Source organism: Hemibagrus wyckioides, linkage group LG07 (assembly GCF_019097595.1).
Source record: "Hemibagrus wyckioides isolate EC202008001 linkage group LG07, SWU_Hwy_1.0, whole genome shotgun sequence".
Classification (NCBI taxonomy): Eukaryota; Metazoa; Chordata; class Actinopteri; order Siluriformes; family Bagridae; genus Hemibagrus; species Hemibagrus wyckioides.
The window spans coordinates 28397120-28418830 of record NC_080716.1 but is presented as its reverse complement, the minus strand read 5'-3'; the positions used below and the strand labels follow the sequence as shown (position 1 = coordinate 28418830).

At 37.8% G+C, this 21711-nt stretch overlaps 1 protein-coding gene and 1 pseudogene across 1 annotated transcript; both read left to right on the top strand.

Annotated features, from left to right (window-relative positions):
- The first annotated feature begins 1093 nt into the window (after positions 1–1093).
- On the top strand, positions 1094–10323 carry LOC131355822 (E3 ubiquitin/ISG15 ligase TRIM25-like). The gene is made up of 6 exons (XM_058394337.1): positions 1094–1705; positions 3161–3256; positions 3391–3624; positions 3815–3974; positions 7235–7285; positions 7514–10323. Exons 1-6 carry the CDS (start codon positions 1115–1117, stop codon positions 8089–8091), a joined length of 1710 nt encoding a protein of 569 aa, XP_058250320.1. The 5' UTR covers positions 1094–1114; the 3' UTR covers positions 8092–10323.
- Positions 10324–11334: 1011 nt separating this feature from the next.
- On the top strand, positions 11335–20467 carry LOC131356289 (tripartite motif-containing protein 16-like; annotated as a pseudogene).
- The last annotated feature ends 1244 nt before the right edge of the window (positions 20468–21711 follow it).

The following is a 21711-nucleotide window of genomic DNA, read 5'->3' as shown; positions in this document are numbered from 1 at the left end:
TTTATGACAATTTCTTTTCTTGCGTGTGCAAATTGTGGAATCGTAAACGTAACAATAAAAAAGAAAGCTTCCTACTGGTGGTGTTCATCACTCATGAAAGTTTTAAGCATTTTTTTTATGTTAGGAAAAGTCACCAAGTGAATCAGAAGACCATCTGAAGATAATCTTTTCACCTATAAAATTTTATCCTCCAGTTTTGTGATATTTTTTCAAGTAATTAAAGCCGTTGATTCAGCAAATGTATTTTGTGTTATTCTGACCCAAAAACATTCAATAATGTATTTTGTGTTATTCTGACCCAAAAACATTCAATAATGTATTTTGCCAAGGCTAAATTAAAGGTTTGCTCATAGATTTAATTTTTTGAAGTTTAAGTCTCCTCACTGTTGGGTTTCTGTCAGAGGTTCTTCCTCATGTAGTCTAATTATTTGGGTAGAACACAGTCACTTACAGCTAGTTTTGTGTAAAAGACTAAAAGGTCACAGAAAAAGAAAAAAACTGATTTGTGAATGAGATTTAAATGTATGTTAGTGTCCAGCAGAGGACAGCACATTATGATACAACACTACATGTCATCACTTTAATCTCTACAGTAATGTAGCGCATTCAACCCTTTTCAGGGTTGCCAGATCATTTTCTCCCTAAACGCGAGAAACTTTTTGTGTGTTATACAAACTAAAGTTGTTTTTTACATCACTGTTTATTCAAAGTTTTAGAATCTTTTTAAAAACATTTTAAGATTCATTAATGGACTGTTTTGTTTCCTGACGCCTGGTTTAGTTTTAATTTTTATTCAGTTCTGACAAACAAACACCTGGCAACTCAGATCTTACTTTAGCAGAAACGAAACTTATCTGTTCCTGAATCTTTAATCGAGATTTTGATCTGATTCGTTTCAGGGTTTTCATGTGCAGGATTATTATCTGTTTTTGAGAACAGTCGTGTGTTGTTTATTTTGTGCAATTTATGCGCATTAATTGTGAATTAATTAATTTTAATTAAATCAGATGAGTTATTTTTTCCGACACACCTGTTTTCCACACGGCTTTTATAAACTGAACCAGGAAGTGTGAGCTGCTGTAAGTGAGTGTGTGCGAGTTTGTTTTTCAGTAAAATGGCAGAAGCAAATATTTTAGGACTTCAGGATCAGTTCAGCTGTTCAATCTGTCTGGATCTATTCAAGGATCCTGTAGGTCTTTTATGTGGACACAGTTTCTGTATGGTCTGCATTAATGGCTGCTGGGATCAGGAGGATCAGCAGGGAGTCTATAGCTGTCCTCAGTGTAGACAAACCTTCACTCCAAGACCTGCTGTGAGTAAAAACAGTGTTCTGGCTGAAGTAGTGGAGACGCTGAAGAAGACAGGACTCCAGGCTACACGTCCTGCTCAGTCTACAGCTGGATCTGAAGATGTGGAGTGTGATTTTTGCATTGAGAATAAATCCAAAGCCATCAAGTCCTGCCTGGTGTGTCTGGCCTCTTTCTGTGAAACTCATCTCCAGCCTCACTATAAATCTCCTGCCTTTAAGAAGCACAAGCTGGTGGAAGCCTCCAGCCGACTCCAGGAGCAGATCTGCTCTCAGCATGACAAACTGCTGGAGGTTTACTGTCGCACTGACCAGCAGTGTATCTGCATGTTGTGTACCATGGATGAACATAAAGGACATGATACAGTATCAGCTGCAACAGGAAAAGCTGAGAAACAGGTAACAATGGCAAAGCAATGGCAGGTACAGTTTTTTTAAAAGTAGATTTAGCTTAAATAAAATTGCTTTCAGGGTGATAAAGTGGTATAGCCCAGGTCATGTGCCCAGGTCATGTCCACATTTCTGTTATTGCCTGTTTGGGGTTTCTGTGCATGTTCTCTCCCTGTTCGTATTAAACCACCACCTCCACCCAACCCACCACCACTCTGTGTGAATGAATGTATGTGTGGGGTCTGAGGCATTTCTGAAGACCTGCAGTGAATCGGGTCTCTTCTTAAATTTGTGTAAATGTCAAATCTTTACCAATGTAGTAGCTAATCCATTTCAACTTATTTACATAGAGCACAAACTGGGCTTTCATAATGTGGCTGATGTAAATATGTTAGATTCATGTAGGACTTTTAAGCTTATGTCAAAATACACATACACGAAAATACAATTTTGAACTCTAGCAGAAAAACAGTGAAAATGGAGAATAAACAAACCTGGCAGGTTGTTTTGAACACAGGACTGAATTCATGACAGTCTTGGGTGTGGGCCCATAAAAAAACAGCTAAATTATAACACTCAGAAAGACTGATAAGTAAAAAAGTAACTTTTTTCGGCAGAGCCTCTGTTTCACTGAATAATCAATGACTATTCATGAATATGTAAGATCTATTGACACCTGGCTCACGTGACACCAGGTTTCCCCAGGACTCCTATTGATGTCTCAGCTGTTTGCACCTATGCATTCAGATTCCTCATACAACAACAGGGTACACTGAGGCCAGGTTTTGTTGAGAGAAACAAAAAATAAAGCATGGTTTCTTAATTTTCATTGAAATGCAATTCTTTTACAACATTTTCTAAAAGGCATATTCACAACCACATTCCAGCCTTTCACAGACAACGTGCATTGTGCTGTGTTGTTTTTCTGTGGTACTATTATTGATTTTATATTTCGTCTGCTTAGCAAAACAACATAGCACAAATATATACTCGCTAAATAAACGCTGCCTTTTGCAAAGTGAAAGCATGCGCCGATGTGAGCAGCTTTATTTCAGTCATAAATTCACAAAACCACATTCCAGACATTCAGGGTCAAATAATTATTCGATGATGGACACAAACAGCAAAAAAAAAAGCATCATGATTACTATTACTACTGAAATTTTTCTGGGTTGCTACAATGTAATTTCACTTACAAAAACACTTTCAATATAAAGGAAGAATTGCTTTTTATTGTTGATTTTTATTGTTTTTCACAATTTGTGCAAATAGCATTTTTACAGAGCATTTCATTTCAAGTATTTTCAAATGAAGGATTTTTAGTTTTCCTAATTTGAAACCTTTTTTTACAAAGATACTCTTAAAATGTCATCTCATCTCTAGTTTCTTTAGGTTCTAAGAGAGTAGGGTGTCTAAATATAATGCATGTCTTATAGCAATGTAAATTCTGTTCTTCATTTATAGAAACAGTTCTCTGAGGTGCAGGAAACATTCCAGCAGAAAATCCAGGAGAGAGAGCAGAAGCTTCAGGAGCTAACAAAGGCTGTGGAGTCTCACAAGGTGAATATTGAGAAGAACAGCAATCTGGCTGCTGGAAGAGCTGTTTCAGAATCAGTCAAATAACTTTTTCATTCTCTCTCTCTCTCTCTCTCTCTCTCTCTCTCTCTTTCTCTCTCTCTTTTTTCTCCTAACAGAGCTCTGCACAGACAGCAGTTCAGGAAACTAAGAAGCTCTTTGCTGAGCTGATCAAATCCATTGAGAAAAGATGCTCTGAGGTGACAGCACTGATCAGAGCTCAGGAGAAAGCTGCAGTGAGTCAAAGTGAAGAAATCATGAAGAAACTGGAGCAGGAGATTGCAGAGCTGAAGAAGAGAGCAGCTGGGATGAAGGAGCTTTTACACACTGACGATCCCATCCAGTACCTCCAGGTGACATCACTGAGACCATAAACATACATAAAGATGCCAAAATTTTACATGGAATAACAAAAATATTGTACTTGTAATAACTTTACAGTAGTGAAGGATTATAAAGGAGACTACTAAAGAATGCTTGTTTATTATTATTATTATTATTATTATTATTATTATTATTATTTATTCTCTTTTCTCTATATAGAGTTTTCAGTCTCTCGTAACCCCTCCTGGAGCTACAGATTTATCCACCATCGTGGTCAGTTCTTTCTTCTCTTTTGATGATGCAGTAAAGTCTGTGTCTGAGTCGAAAGTGAAGATAGAAGCATGCTTTGAAGAGCAGTTTAAGAAGATATCAAGTGAAGGTAAGACAGAGCAACTAACATTATAGTGTTTCCAAATATGTTCAGGATAACAGAAACATTTTGTACGGTTTCAACTATAGTGACATTTTCATCACAGTAGATAAATTTGTTCTTGAACCAGTAGTTCTTGCAAAAATACAATTTCAACTCCTATTTCACTGTAAATCGCTGCTTATCCTTTTGTCACATTGTATAAATAATATCTATACAACATAACTGATTTAAGGTTTTTTGAAATATGTGAAGTGATCTTTGCTGTGATGTGTATTTATTGTATTAGTTTCACAAACTTTCATCAGCAGTTTATTAAAAAGAAAGAACCCCTTCTTTAATGCCGGGGCACAGTGGCTTAGTGACTTGCACATTTTTCTCACACCTCAAGCGTTGGGGGTTTGATTTCTGCTTCTGGCCTGTATGTATAGGGTTTGCTTGTTCTCCATGTGCTTCTGGGATTTCCTCTGGGTACTTTGATTTCCTCCCCAAGTCTAAAGGCACGTGTTGTAAGCTGAATAGCATTTCAGAATTGTCCAGTGTGTGATTGTGCCTAGCTATTGGGTTGCCACCCTGCCCAGGTATAACCAGCTTGGGGGGGGGCTGAACACAGACATGCAGGAGGAAGAGATAGGACAAATAAGTGCTCTTTTATTTTAGAAAAAGCAGAGAAAGGGGTGGTGAGGGAGTTAAGAGTGAAAGTGAAGAACACTGTCATCACTGTCATCCTGGCATTAGCACTGGAGAGCTTATTGCAGTGGTTAGCTTTCAGCTGACATACAGGACCTGGTACTCTTCACCTTCAAAGGTCTGCAACAGCACAGCACCCAGTCCTTTACCTGAGGTGTCCATGTGTACCATGAAGGAAATATTGAAGTCACAGGTAGCTGAGCTCTGTCTGCTCATCTCTTGGCTCTGCCTGGAGGTGAGTTCTTCTCCCTGCTAGGCCTGTGGGATCTGTGGGGAGAGTAGCAAACACAGGCACCACTGGCCCTGGCTCATCTGCTTAAGCATCTGGTTGAAACGTTCTACAAGGCCATCAGCCTAGGGGTGGTAGATGGGTGTCCTCAAGTGCTTCACCTGCAACAGCTGACAGATCACTCATTAAATGGGATGCAAAGGGATTACCTTGGTCTGTTAGGGTGTCCTTTCAGTTTCAAGGGTGCGATGCGCTGGCACTGTGGGTGGTGCTGACAGAAAACTCGGACTTCCATGTTCGTGCCAGGCCAGAGAGCTTTTTCAGTGTGTTGTGGGCCCCCATGCAGACATCCAGTGAGTGAGAGTGTGCCAGGTCTTTGCTCTGGGAACCACTAGCAGGTTGCAGGACTGGCCCCAATGCTCAGTGCAGTAGTAAAGTAGTCCTGCATGTAGTTGTTGTCGGCCACCTGTTGCTGAGAGCACATAGTATGCCATTTGGACTTCTTCAGAGATATATAGTAAGTAGTGAGCCCAGTACTCTTTGTCCCATCCTTCACAGATGGCAACTCACATGAAGGTATATAGGCTTCACCAGCATGGTTAAGGTTATAGGTTGTATTAGATTTGTTGTAGACAACTTTCTCAATTTTCTAGTCTATGAAGGGAGACTTGTAGCAGGTATGTTAATGCTTAATATGGAAGCATCCAGGGATATTTTCTTTAAGAGAAGCTTCATCAATGCTATTTTTAATGATTGTCATGAAGAGTAGGCTGAGATGGATTCAATGCCATTTCTTTTTTATTGAAAGACTGTGGTAGTAACAGTAAAAGTCATATATTACCCAGGCAAATAATAACTCAAACAATAACTAGAACTAATAACTAAGTAAAATTAGTGAATGTATTAATACACTTGGAAACAGCATCATCATCATCTGAATTACTTGTACAATGTGATACAATGCTCAATTTATATATAACCATCTCCTACATTAATTCTGTTTGTGTGCCATGACTGGGACTCAAACCTTTACACTCTAACCACTACACTATGCAGAGAAACACTAAATACAAACAAAAAAGTACAAATGTCAATGCAGGACTACAAAAAATAAATACAAACAGGAAATCAAAAAATCAACCCATGGACTTGAAAATGTCTTGGCTAATTAAAAACATTTGTGTCAACGTTGAAAACATTTTGTCTTTGGCTGCCAAAATTCCATATAGCATATAGCTATATATATTCAATAGCATATTGAATCACATGAACTGAATAAAAACTTGTCACAAAAAAGAAGTTTGAACTTTTCTGCTTTATAGTTGGATCTGAATGAATTTTTTTTTTTTTACAACATTTACAAAAAAATACAATCTTCATTATTTTTCAACCTCACAAATTCAGGTTTAAAAAATTCAAGTATTACAGTTAAGGTTGAAAAAATTCAGGTATTAAAATTCAAGTTGAAAAAATTCAGGTATTAATATTCAGGTCGACAAATTCAGGTTAAAAAAATACAGGTCTTAACATCCGGGCTATTACAGGAAGAGCAGTGGATTGCCGATTTCTTGGCCCGTGTCGCAGTGCACTTTAAAGTGTGCATCCTGCTCCCCAGTTTAGTATGCTGGGAAAAACATGCCGATTGGAACACGGCTCTTGTAATTAACCTGCAGTGGAGAAACGGCTCTGAGTGAGAGTGCGCAGGGATTGCGGGCTGTGAAGACGATGGACCAGCAGGTAAGTTAAATTAGTTTTATTATTTAACAGGGTAGTATGAGTTATTTTAATCTAATATTAGTCTAAAAAAAGAACGTAACTTTACTTATTGGCTACCAATGTGCCGAAGACACAAAAAAGACAAAAAAAATAAACAGTACACTAAAATATCTCATAGTAAATTCAAGTAAACTGCACAGGGAGCAGGATGCACACTTTAAAGTGCACTGCGACATTGGCCCAGGAAATCAGCAATCAATTTCTCTTCCTGTAATCGCCCGGATGATAAGACCTGAATTTGTCGACCTGAATTTGAAGGCGCCCATTTTGTCGACCTGAATATTAATGCCTGAATTTTTTCAACCTGTATTTTTATACTTGAATTTTTCAACTTAATATTAAATACCTGCATTTTTTCAACCTGAATTTTAATACTTGAAGATTTTTTTCATTCAGATCAAATCGCAAAGCAGAAAAACTTCTTTTTTTATGACAAGTGATTCAATATGCTATTTTGCTTTCAGGAATTTTGGCACTATTATACTTCCATAGCTCATTTTCGAAATAAAAAAAACGTTATGTTAATTTGTCTTAACATATGATTGTACCTGTAACCTGTTTAACTGTTTCTTAGTGAAGAAAACCTTGATCCTGTCACCCCAAAGCAGAGAGGAATTCCTACAATGTAAGTGTCTCTTCTTCCAAACACACACGGTAGACATAGAGAAAAAATTTGCTGTGTTCTGGGGGTGGGAGGGAATCTGGCAATCCCCCTTCCCCCATCATCCTACTAGAGAAAAAATATCGTTTTGTAATAGGATTATGTTTTTATTAAATATTTAGCTAACAGTTACACCAACATGAAGACCAAAACACAAAGGTTTTTTATTTATATTCATTTTTTCCTCATTAGATTACTGTCAACTCACACTGGATCCCAACACAGCAAATAAACGCATCCAACTGTCTGATTCGAACAGAAAGGCGACTGACAGAGATGTCCCGTCACAAAGTTTTTGGGATTGTGATGATTATAATTATGGTTATGCTCAAAGGAGTTATGAACATCCAGAGAGCTTTAACTGTAACTCCCAGGTGTTGTGTAGTGAGAGTGTGTCTGGATGCTGTTACTGGGAGGTGGAGTGGAGCGGGAAAAATGGGGTTAATATAGCAGTGTCATATAAAAACATCAGCAGGAAGGGAAGCGGTAATGAATGTCGGTTTGGACGTAACAAAAACTCCTGGAGTTTGCTGTGCCAATCATGTAAATGCTCATTCTTACACAACAACCAAGAAACTAAAATCCCCATAAACTCCACCACCTCTAGAATAGGAGTTTATGTGGATCACAAGGCAGGAACTTTGTCTTTCTACAGCGTCTCTGACACGATGAAGCTCCTCCACAGAGTTCACACTACATTCACTCAGCCTCTTTACCCTGGATTCTGGCTAAATAACAATTCAACAGTAAAACTGTGCCACCGAAAATAGATCATTTTGGATTAGTTTAGCACTGTATGATTGATATAACGATCAAGCTATGCTATCTTTAAAAATGGCAAGACATTAAAAAAGCTGTCTTTTTGTTTAAAATCTATATTCTCAATTTGATTAAAAAAAATTACAGAGTGGAAAACTAAATAAAAACAATCATAAAATATCATGCTCACTATCATTGAAAATTAATTGTATTAAATTAGAATGAAAAAGTATAGTCGACTGTTTATACCTAGCACTGTATTGACTTTGTCTTTGCCTTACTTGATTGATTTATCATATGTACATATAATTAATGCTGACATAGTGAACGCTGCTACACAGCTACAGTCATCAGGAAGTAAAATAAGGAGCCCAAAGCAGCACCACAACTTGTACATTATCACACAATTGAGGGATTTCTGAGCTAATAAATACCGGCATCTGTGTAATCCATGTCTGAGCATCAATGCTTTATCGCTAACGCTGTTCAAACTTCATCATTTACATTTTTCAAAATAATAATTGTCAGTAGGTGCGTTTACATGGACACTTTTTAATCAGATCGGACTGAATTCAATGAGATTGACGAATCCGATTGCAGCGTTTACATGAACGCGGTATAAAGTAATCAGATTGTTATGCGCGTTTACATGACACATGATTAGAATTGGAGTAGATCTTTTGACATGCGCACAGTCCACGAAAACAGGATTCCCGCCGTTTTGCTTAGCGCCCGCCATTTTACCTATGACAACATCCGTACGTCATATGTCATTCTTGCGTCATTGCACATGCGCAGAACTTCCCAGGAACATATTCCATCCGATTAAGTGTTTACATGTCCTCTCGATCGGACTAAAAATGGTTTAAACCACCCCTTACCATACAATTGAAATTTTAATCGGATGTGGCAAATTCCATCCGATTGACATGTTTACATGACACTTTTTTAATCTGATTGTGCTTCTAGTCCTGATACGATCGGATTACAAGTGTCCGTGTAAACGCACCTAATGTTATTTTCTATTTTCATTGTTATACTTTTAAGAATCCATTAGTAACTCATTTTACTATCACTATAATTATCACCATACATGTTTTGATTATTTAAATACAAAGCAAGCTTTTTTTTAGTTTGATTAAATATCATTCTCTGGTATATCCTACAGGGTTTCAGTGTGACTAGCTGTGAGTTTTGATTTTTGCAGAAACACCTATGAAACATCTTATGGAGAGATTGGGCTGCTATATTTTCACCATTTAGCTCCCAGTCATGTTAAAAACTAATTAGAAACACCAAGCTGCTCTGTATTGTTCTGTTGGTTTTGCTTCTTTATCTGTATTTTTTTAATCTTCTACAGCCTGAAACTGCTCATTGTGTTTAATATCAGGTCTGGTAAACTAATATAACTCAAGAAATTCCAGTATTGCAGATGTTGTTGTATAATGCATTGGCATCTTATTTGTTGCTGAAATGTACTTTACTATAACCAGTAAACTTTACTAGCATTGCAGAATTGATGCCTTCTCTCTGACTCCACTGTTATTTTACATAATCCTCCAGTCTAGGGGAAGAGGAAGCAGCTTAATGAGAAAAGAAAAAAAGTGCAAAAAAATCAAAAAAATCTTGGTACCAGTGAACCAAGAGCTTCAGATCTTCAGGTAAAAAAAAAGATTTACCTCAAAAGGCAAGCTTCAAAAAGGGCGTCAGGGCAGGACCAGGCCAAAAACAATGAACAAAGTGTCATATCATATAGAACTTCATAAATAAATAAATACATCTTACTCTAATACAAATATCACATACAAATACTCATATACAGTCATCCCTAACATGAATTATTAAAGAAAATAATAAAAGAAATTATACTTGTGGATGTCACAATTACGACTAATTTGACACCCCTAAGGACTGTCACATTATGTTGATGTAAGATTTTTCTTTTTACATTAGGATTTTTCACACAGCTTCTGCTTTGAAAATTCTGCTGGAGTGCACTTGAAATAATCAATACAGAATATATTTGCTTTTAAATGTTTTAATTCTATGAAAATTCTATTTATTTTATAAAAATAAATCATTGAGACCTTTTGTCCCTCCCAATATTACTCAGAAACATATAAGTCATACTCTAATCAGGCCTGGAGGTCAAAGCCGGATAGTAAGGGTGAGGTTTAATTAATTGTTTTATTTATTTATTTTGATGTAATTTTACTAAACACTATGTATTACATTCAGTGGTAGTTGGTGGGGGGCAAAATCAAACTGTTAGTAATGCAGGACTGTAAATGACCATTTATCAGGTGATTATGTATCATTACTGCCAAGATAAAATATTGAAAAAGTCAACTGTTAAAGCATGCAATAAATCTACTATGAATCAGTGAATTTTAGTTCAATGTGGGTTTATTATCAGTAATGAAGATAATCATTAAACACACGCACAGGAAAGTTGCCTAATCACGTGACTGCTGCTGATTTTGTAAAGTGGCTCGATCTGGTCCAAGCTCCTTGATTCTTTTCTTTTCTTCCTCCGGACTCTTTGTGAAAGAGTATTTTTATAAAGACAGAACCGACTTTTCTTTCATCCCGAGATATTTCGCTTGCTTTCACATTAATCAGTACCTGCCCGTTAACTGACCATCTGCTGAGCGGTAATGGCACTCGTTGTGAATGGTCCAATCACATGAGGCCGAGTAATATAAAAACAATATTGATTCGCTAACAACAAAAGTGGGCGGGTCCGGATCGCAGCACGCTGGAAAACAAGCCAATCAGAGCTCAGCCTCAAGTAAGCAATAGACTGATTGCATTTAAATCAAGCGCTCTTACTTTCCTTCCCTGTTTCTCTGGGTTGCCAGATCTGTGAACGATCCCACTGTGTCGGTGTGTATTTGATCAAAGTTCATTTTGGATCTTGTGTTTTGTAAGCGGTTTGGTTTGTAGGTTTGAGGTTTTTCTGTCTCTACTAAATAAATGAATATAGGAGACCACATTTTCTTTAAGAATGTTTTTCAAAATGTTATTTTCATCCACGAATTAAAGCACTGATTATGAAAACCGTGTGTATGTTGAGCTACTTATTATTATATTGTTGTCTAATACAGGATTTGAGAGGTTAAAAATGAAAGTTTTGAAACAAGTCTGAGTTTATTGATTATTTGTTTATTCTAAAATGTAGATAAAGCCGCTTCTCTAACACATATCTGGCAACTTTCCCGGAAATGAAAGCTAATCTGTCCCTGATTAGTCCGATGATTTACCACGAGCAGATCTGCTCTCAGCATGACAAACTGCTGGAGGTTTACTGTCACACTGACCAGCAGTGTATCTGCATGTTGTGTACCATGGATAAACATAAAAAAACATGATACAGTATCAGCTTCAGCAGGACGAGCTGAGAAACAGGTAAAAATATCTTACGGCTCTTTTCTACAACTAATCAGAGGTAGCATTAGTAGTGAGGTCGGTAAATATTTATAAAAGCATCTCGATGAATAGAATTTGTTCACTGTGAACTGTAGCACAGTAGATAGCGTTGTTGCCTCACAGGTTCAGGTTCCAGGTTTGAGCCTGAGCCGGGGTTTACTCCTGGGCACAGGATACCTCTGGGTTTTCCAGTTCTCTGCCACCTTCCTAAATTATGTGCAAATTACTACTAAGTATATCTTGTGATTTTAGCAAAACAAAGATTTTCTTGACAGATGCAAAAATATGTTATGGCTGAACAAAAAATGTTCTTACATACAAAATCCAACCATCTGCTGCATCAATTTCAAACCTCAGTTCCAAACAAAGTTAGGAGAATATGTGAACTGCAAATGAAATGCAGAAATTCACTTAAATGGAAAAAACATTAAATGTTCTGTCCTTTTGTTAAGGTTTCTTATCCTAATGGTGTATTTTTTTTTTCCTAACTTGTTTAAGACTTGAAATTATTACAAACCTTTGAAAACAAATCATTTTAATGCAGCCATGTTTGGGTATAAAAAATAGCATTTGGAAAGGCCATATTCATTAGGGATGCAACAATACAGTTAACCCACAGTACAATACATACTGCGGGTTTTACCCACGGTGTTCGGTTCGGATGGCTTGGCAAATTAAAGGTTTTTTCCATTATTCTTTGTTTAGGTGACAGGAACAGTAACTGTTAAGAAGGAAAAAAAAACTGGTTTTAGTTGCAATTCTCTTTATTTTACTTAAATGCAAAAATCAACTAACACAATGAAAGTGTACTGAAAATAGTGAGAGAGAAAAATTAGCGCTTGTATGACTTTATTACAGGAGACGGGTTTGGAGGGCGCGCTTTATTTCCCAATCCGCTCTGTAATGACCAGTCACGGTGAGAGAAATCTCTGTAATGACCAGTCACGGTGAGATAACTCTGTTACCCCCGAGGTCCAACTATGTTATTAGAGCAAGGCTTTGTGCTTTAACCAAAGCATTTTCAATTTTTTTGCGTGAACCGTGGAGGTCGTACCGAACGGTTCAATATTATATTGAGTATTGTGGCATCCCGAATATTCATTATGAGCACGATTGATTCAAGGGTCAATACTGACACCATAAACTCATCAGTGAACAATGGAACAGGTAAAAAAAAAAAGTGGCCAGTTGAATTATGGGGACCGATAGGAAACATTCACGTTCTATTGGATGTTGTAAACAGCAGGTTGTGTTAAGTTTGTTTTCAATGTTTTGCAACAACTTTTCATTTTTATTTTTGGAAGCCATCAAATAAATAATTTTAAAGACATAGGAAGGAGGTGAGAGTTCATGCATATTCGAAACAAGGCTCCTCCGTTTTCTCCAGCATTGCGAGATTACATTGGACAACAATAAATAGTGCTGTTTTACATGTGTTTCAGTTTAGTCTATTTTAAAATATAATGAGTTTATTTACAGATAATTATTCAGATTTGAAAATACCTGTAGTTTGTACACTGCTGAAATATTTGCCTTGTTGCTGCTGCTGGAGGTGCAGGGAAAATACCAGCAAAGAATCCAGCAAAGAGAGAAGGAGCTTCAGGAGCTAACAAAAGCTGAGGAGTCTCACAAGGTGAGTTTCAGGAACATCATCTGGATGCTGGAAGAGCTGTTTCGTTATTGGTCAGACTCTTCATACAGAAACCTAATCACAGTCACATTTCTAGGCTTCCAGGAAAATATGAGTAAGAAACATTTTCTCTCTCTTCTGGTCTCCTAACAGCTCTCTGCTCAAACAGCAGTGCAGGAAAGTAAGATTTTTAGTAATATAATCAGAACACTTGAGAGAAGATGCTCTGAGGTCACAGCACTGATCAGAGCTCAGGAGAAAGCTGCAGTGAGTCGAGCTGAAGAAATCATGAAGCAACTGGAGCAGGAGATTGCGGAGCTGAAGAGAAGGAATGCTGAGATGGAGGAGTTTTCACACGTCGAGGATCCCATTTATTTTCTCCAGGTAGAGTCACTAAGACCGTAATCTCTTAGGGTACATGCTCACTGGCCAAAATGTGCATCTAATTTTTTAAACAAATTATACAAGCCCATCCAAAAGAAGCAGCTTGCTTAAATTGTGTGCAACTCCATATGAACAGTATGACTTTAAAAAATATGACGAGTTAATATTTCATGATGTGCTTTAAGCTATGACCTACAAAGACAAGATGGCATCATTCACTCTCATTGTGTGGTTATGTTTGAAATTTTCTCCTCGTGAATGCCCATTTTGAGACAGTGGTTCAGAGGGAGGGGATACCACCAAATCACACAGGATTAATTACACAGCTGGTCAAGAAGCAGGGGAGAGAAATGAGATCTGCTTGTGCTCTAGTTAGACCTTGCCAGCATAGATGTATAGGTTAATACCCATTAAGACTTTTACATCATGTTCTTATGAATTTATACTGCATCATGGGTTACCACACCACTGTTAATCTAAGAGTCATTGCTCTACATCAAAGCAAAGACATTAGAGGGTGTACAATCCTCTTCCATCAGGGCAGCTCAGCTCGAGTGCACTGCCCCTTGACCAAGCCTGGAGTGCAGCATCTTCCCATTACAACCTTCATAGTCGATTGTACTGCCAAAAAGGTGTCTATCCTTGGCAGTAGATTGACCATCCAGGGCCTGGAGATGCAGCAACAACCTGCAGCTTTTCTTCAATTGAATCACCACAATGTTCATGGTATCTTGTGTATGAGATGTAATGCAGTGCAGGGACTCTAAGGTCTTGATGGCAGACATGGAGATCCAGATAGGAATGAAATGGAGGGTGCACCATGTTTTGGAGTTGGCAGAAGCATGGATGTGACACAGGGTGCAGGGTAGTGGGGGTTGACAAAGCTGCCTTAAGACCCTATATCATCAGGGTTCCTCATCTAGTTTTCACCAAGGGCCAAATTCTGCTAACAGTACAAAGCCAAGGGCCACTGACCACAATCTTATGACCACAATGTTTGCTCTGCTATTATTATTATTATTATTATTATTATTATTATTATTATTATTTTGTTGTTGCTGCTGTTTTTGCACAATATAAAAATCTGATTTTGTTTTTTCCTTTAGTAGTCTGTTTTATTGAAACAATTATGAACATTTTGTATTCAAGAACTTTTCCTGTTGAGTATTATAAACAATTGAACAAACAAACAAAAATCTCCATGTCTGCCTACAAGCCAGCTGTTCTTGCTCATTTCCAGACTGGATCTCTTCTCTTCACTTTCCCCAATTGCAGATTCAATTATTACACCTATCAGAATTAATATTTTTATTCTTTTTACTTAGATTTTATAGAGATCAAATTGTAACAGTATTAATTGACATGTACTCACCATTCAATGAGAGAAGTGACAGTGACTGGCTGAAGCCATACCTCTGAAGTTGGGGCTATATTCTGTTGTAGCAATCCTGAGACACTGATCAAGATGCACACTGGACAGTCTGTTTCTCTCCTGGTTCTTGATGTTCATTATAGAAAACGATGACACTCAGATGTAAGTGGAGAGGAACATCGGAAGTAGGAACATTGCATTGATTCTGCTTGAATTAAGCTTGAGAGACCACTTTTGTCCAAAGGTCGCTCACACCAGCCTCCTTGTTTTGCTCTCTGATCAACTCAGACTTTGACATTTCCAAAATCTCCTGCTGCAAAGATGCTTCATCCAAAGTTGAAACCAGGCGTTTGGCCTCAGCAGTCCATTGCCCATCTGCTGAGACTGAAAACGGCTGTCTTAGGAAAAGGAGTTCACTCAACAGGTTAAAGCTCTCAAATCACTCCTCGAAATTCTTTGTAGTCTCGTGACAAAGTCGCACAATAGCGGGTCCTCTCACATCTGGTGTTTCACGCAATGCTGTTGCAAATGCGGAAAGTGTAGTTTTCTTGCTTGAAGATCACATTTAAAAAGTGTCTGCTTTAAAGGAAAAGCTTGAACGGCTTCGTACTTTCTGCAATAGTGTGGTTCTTGCCCTGCAATTGCAAATTAAGCTGGTTTAGGTAAGACATGATATCGCACAAAAAAAGCATGTATGCCATCTCTGTGCTGTCTTTCAAAAACCTCAAATTTCTTGCCGTTTGGCTTTTGCCGTTCTGCTGACGTTTTTCCAAGCCTTGCTGGAGGAAGGTGATGTTGCAGACCAGAACTGATGCGAATAAAGTTTACTAGCTTCATCACAGTATCCATTGTCTCTTTCATTTTTCCAGAGAGTTTGGCACACAATACCGATTTATGAGTTATGCAGTGAAATGCTATGAGTGCTGGGTTGACAGCAGCTAGCCTGCTAATCAAACCTCTGTGATGTCCAACCATTGACAGAGCCCCGTCAGTGACAACTGATATAACTTTGCTTAAATCCAATCCATTCTTTTTAAAGAATTGCATCAGTTCATTAAAAATGATTTCTCTGGTTATGTGCCCCTGTATTGGCAGCAAACAAAGCAGCTCTTCACAAAACCTTCCCATCAAGAAATCTGATGGCAATGTCGGTTTGGTCGCAAGACGAGTCTATTGCAAGTGACATGACTTCAGCTTTCTTTAAGTGAGAAAAGATTGGACAGACAATCACCTGCCAATGTCTCTACTACTCTTGTTGCCATGCAATTGGATAATGGCACCTTCTGTAGTAGCTCCACAACCATTTTCTTCATTTTGTCATTGTGATTTAAAACTTCCTCCACTGTCAATTGCACAGTTTTTAATTAATTCGGCATCCATGAACAGCTTTTCGGCCTTTGCCATGTTCCAAGCCACACGTAAGGAAGCTGCGGATGCATTCTCCTGCATAGAATTGGTTTTGTGAATAACAGCAACTGATTGCTTGTAAGCTGCCACCAATTGTTACCTTCTGTTTGCGGCTCCCCAAATGTTCTGGATAATTGTCGTTGTGCTTACGCTGATATTACCTTGACAGCACTATTTGAAATTAGAGAACATTTTTCTATTGAGGAACCCTGCTATACATCAAAAAGCCACATAAAGTTCTTGATGCTGGCAAGTCTGTCAACTTTCCATGATTAGGGAAATTGTGACACCTTTTGTTCACTACTGCTGGAATGCATGAATGTTGTTGTTGTCAGAGCCATTGAAAAGACCCAACCACAGCCCAAAACACCAGCAGGTCTACTCGGATAGATTGGAATCTGAGGACAACCTTAGGCAAACAAGTCTGGTTCCTCCAAATACTGTATTATGCCAAGATCTCTGTGGACTTAAGTGTTGATTCACATAGAGCCAACTGGCAATGATAGAGTTGACCACAGTGAAGAAGTGAATAAGAGGAAGCACACCAAATATCAAGAACTGTTTGAAGTAGAAGAGCTTTTTGTTATTGCCACGCATTACATTGCAGAACAGTAGAATGGTTTTCTTTGCATATCCCAGCTTTAGAGATTGGGGTTGGGGCACAGGGTCAGCCATGGCGTGGTGCCCTTGGAGTAGAGAGGGTAAAGGGCCTTGATCTAGGGCTCATGTGGCAGCTTGGCAGTGCTGTGGCTTGATCCATGATCTTCTGTTCAACAGCCCTAAGCTTTAATCCCTTAAGCCACCACTGCTCCCACTGAAGAGTACATAAAGAGTATCAAATTTAAGGACAACTGCATTACTGTTCATCATGGGGTCTGCTTAGAGTCTCGATGGCTTTGGATCAGTTGAGGTTATGAAACCTGATGAGTTTAAGAAACATCAGATCACTGATAAGCTATCTTAGTGCATGCTACGATTTTATTACCACAATTACCATCATACAAAATTTCTGTTCTTAATTATAATTCTCAGTTCAACGTGTGACAGCAATTACTATATAAGGTCTAAGATCTATTGACACACAAAACTACAAACATTTGTATTTGAATGTGTACAATCAGTATTCCATGACATGCAAAGCTTGGGTTTCTCTTTGATTCTCTGTCTCTGTGTAGAATTTCCAGTCTGTCTCAGCTCCTCTTAGACATGCAGACACCACTGAAACCTTTCCTCTCCACACATTTGAAGATATAATATCTGTGTCTAAACTGAGAAAGGAGCTAGAGAACTACTGCAAAGAGGAGACTGAGAAGATGTCATGTCAAGGTAAGCTATAGCTTTACAGAAACTCACTGGCTCAGGTTGTATATAAATTCCCTGGGATGACTCGAAATGTACCACCTCTGCATTGGACAAAAATGTGTTCTGTTTGATTGAGTGTATTTTTTAAAAAAATTACATCTTTGACTGAACAATTCCTTTAAAATCTACAGTTTCTGTTCAGTGGCCTGTTTGTGATTAACTGTGTGCCTGTAACTGCTCTACATGAATATTAATTGGCATAACCTGGCAACCCTGCTTGCAGACCAAAAGAGCAAGTTGCACTGTTTATTGACATCTATACCTCTTCAGGGGTCATTTGTTCAGTGCACTTTTTTTTTTTTGTCATTCTTAAACGATCGTTCTCCGATGATCTTTCGGCCTGCTCCCTATGTGTGTGAGGGGTCACCACAGTGGACCAAGTGTTCTGCACAACAACTTGGCCCAGGTTTTAGGCATCAGGATGCCCTCCTGATGAAACCCTCCCATTTTATCCGGGCTTGGGACCGGCACTGCATCCAGTGGCTGGGGTTTGGGCACTGGCTGGGAATTGAACCCGGGCCTTCCGTATGGTAGGCGAGAAACCTAGTCATTAGAATGAATTGCTGCTTAATGGATCCCATTTGGACTCGCAGTACCTTCATAATCCCAGTTTTATAGTGGATTCTGATGCTGTGCTTTTCTGTATTGTAACTGGTACTGTAGTCTAAATGTGAGCAGTGTGGTAGGAAAAGATGCAAAAGCAACAGGGATTACTGTAGCCAAGCAAAGCCGATTCAAGAACTTGGGGGAGCTTCACAAGGAGTGGACTGAGGCTGGAGTCAGTGCATGGAGAACCACTACAGACAGGAAATGGGCTACAAGTGTGGCATTCCTAGTGTCAAGACACTTCTGAACTATAGACATTGACAGAAGCATCTTACCTGGGCTAAGGAGAAGAAGAACTGGAGCATTACTCAGTGGTCCAAAGTCCTCTTTTCAGATGAAAGTAAATTTTGCATTTCATTTGGAAATCAAGGTCCCAGAGTCTGGAGGAAGAGAGGAGAGGCACAGAATCCAGGCTGTGTGAAGTCCAGTGAGAAGTGTCCAGTCAGTGATGATTTGGGTTGCCATGTCATCTGCTGGTGTTGGTCCCCTGTGTTTTATTATGTCCAAAATGAATGCAACCATCTACCAAGAGATGTTAGAGCACTTCATGCTTCCATCTGCTGACAAGCTTTATGCTGAATTCCTTTTCCAGCAGGACTTGGCCTCTGCCAAGAGCCAAAACCACTCAAAACTAGTTTGCAGACTGTGGTATTACTGTGCTTGACTGGCCAGCCAACTCACCTGACCTGAACCCTATAGAAAACCTATGGAGTATTGTCAAGGCCATTGTCAAAGCAACCTGGGCTTCCATTACACCTCAGCAGTTCCACAGACTGATCGCCTCCATGCCACACTGCATTGATGCAGTTATTTTTGCAAAAGGAGCCCCAACCAAATATGAAGTACATAAATGAACATACTTTACTCAGAAGTTTGACTTTTCTGCATTAATAATAATTTCTTTGATTATCTTAAATATTCTAATATTTTGAGCTACTGGATTTTTTATTTTTTGATTTTGTGATTCATAATTTTCTAAATTAAAAGAAAAAAGGCTTTAAATATTTTAGCCATCAATCTAATATATAATTGTTTCAATGTTTGAATTAAATTGTGGGCAAAAAATGAATGCTTCCTCAATATTCTATTTTTTTTAGATGCACCTGTAATATTTAATAATGTTGTATAGATGATTATATGAATTTGTTTTTCATTTCTAGAATTTTCTTTGTGAAATGTTAGTTTTTTTTTCTTCCATCAGATTTTGGTCAGTTCACATTGGATCCTGATACAGCAAATTTCTACCTCTGTCTGTCTGAGGGGAACACAGTTGTGACCAAATCTCTATTAAGCTTATATGCTTATTCATCTGGGAGTTTTGAATATTATTCCCAGGTGTTGTGTAGTGAGAGTGTGTCTGGATGCTGTTACTGGGAGGTGGAGTGGAGCGGGTATGAAGGGGTTAATATAGCAGTGTCATATAAAGACATCAGCAGGAAAGGAAGCGGTAATGAAGGTCAGTTTGGACGTAACGATAAGTCCTGGATTTTGCTGTGCCAATCATTTAAATGCTCATTCTTACACAACAACCAACAAACCATTATTGCCATAAACTCCACCCCCTCTAGAATAGGTGTGTTTGTGGATCACGAGGCAGGATTTCTATCTTTCTACAGCGTCTCTGACACGATGAAGCTCCTCCACACAATCAAGTGCACTTTCACTCAGCCTTTGTATCCAGGGTTCACAGTCAATTCCAGTTCAACTCTAAAGCTATGCTGTCTAAAATAGATATGTTTGGAAGCTAAAACCCTGTAAGATGAATATTACAGTGATTACATAAGGCTATAAACAGCTGTTTCCTCACCAGGCTTTCCCTTTTTTTGTCCCTCTTTAAGTTACATCTTTACTTCTGACTGCCTCTGAATACTCTTTATGTTAAATAATAAATCTTCTTTTTCTTCTTATATTTTAACTTCTGTGGTATGGTCACTATATGAATTTCTCTGGACTACTGACCTGTTGTAAGACCTGCTATTACAATTACAATACAATTTGAGCACCCAGGATGAGAAAAAAAAAATCAGTGTCTGATTCGTAAAACACAAGACAAGCAGTGATTTGAGCACAAATAATGAATCAGCTTCAGTCTCCTGCACACTAGTCATTTATTTACACACCTTATGGATGCCCAAATTTACCTCACACTGTATATGTATAATTAATATAAAACAAATTAACCTTACAGCTTGTGTTACAGTCCGTTACTTTTGAAATGTTTTAAAATGTTTATAAATGGAAAAAAAATGACAAATCAATAAAGATTCCATATGCTGGAATAATTTTTGTGTGATTGAGCTTTTTTCTTGTTAAAACCTCCTCTTGAGGTTCTCCATTTTTACTGGTTTATTGAATAAGACTGATGATAATCAAGCCTGAGATAGAGTCCTACTTTTTTTGTCAGGTCCTCAGCAAGACAATCTCTGTCTTTAAATTATTAGAGATTTTATTTAATGTTAATTTTTTTTTACAGCTCTAGTTCATCCTCTTTAATCTTTTCTCTTTTTCCTCATTCAGAAGCTGGCAAAGGTGAGAAACCTGAAGATCAACAAATACTCGCATTCTACAGCCCTCTGTCTCTCTCTCTCTCTCTCTCTCTCTCTCTCTCTCTCTCTCTCTCTCTCTCTCTCTCTCAGTATTTTACCTATAAAATCTATACTCCAGTTTTATGTAATTTTTTAAAAAAGTATTTAAAGCAGTTCAGCAAATGTACTTTGTGTTATTTTGAGACAAAAACATTTAATAATATATTTTACCAAGACTAAATACAAGCTTTACTTGTAGTAAAGTTTATCTGTAATCACTAGTGCTGTATATTTTTTTCTTGATTCACATGTTCTAATGAAAATATACAATAAAAATCAACTGTGATTTACAGGCTTTCAAGGTTTTTAAAGCCTTCCCTGTGGTCCGTTTTATTAATAAAAATGTTGTAGTAGCATTCTTTTTGTTTGCAAAAGTGGGACAAGAGTTAGTGACTGTGTGATGATATAAAACTTTTGGTGATACAAAATATAAGTAGTCTAATTATCTGGGTAGTACACAGTCAGTTATAAATATTTTGCGAACAAGACTAAAATGTACTGAGTTGATTTAAATGTATGTTAGTGTCCAGCAGAGGGCAGCACATTATGATATAACACTACATGTCATCACGTTAAACCTCTGACAATAGGAATATAGTGAATTAACATATAATTTATATTTTAAAAAAAAATTTATAAAACATACAGATAATTTAAAATTTTTATACACTTATACTGTATTTAGAAATACTATAAATATACTATAGTTACACTGTAAGTAGTAACTTTAACTGTATAAATATGTATTTTATGCATTATAAGTAGTCTAATGTAATTTTCACTTAATTGTTCCTGGGTTTATTTATTCCTTATAGACTAGAAGTTACTTATCCTAGCGAAAATGTCGTAGACTCCA

Coding starts and splice junctions, on each gene's coding strand:
- LOC131355822 (XM_058394337.1), top strand. CDS start 1,115: ATGGCAGAAGCAAATATTTTAGGACTTCAGGATCAGTTCAGCTGTTCA. Junction 3,257..3,390: donor AGGCTGTGGAGTCTCACAAG/GTGAATATTGAG, acceptor TTCTCCTAACAG/AGCTCTGCACAGACAGCAGT. Junction 3,625..3,814: donor ATCCCATCCAGTACCTCCAG/GTGACATCACTG, acceptor TTCTCTATATAG/AGTTTTCAGTCTCTCGTAAC.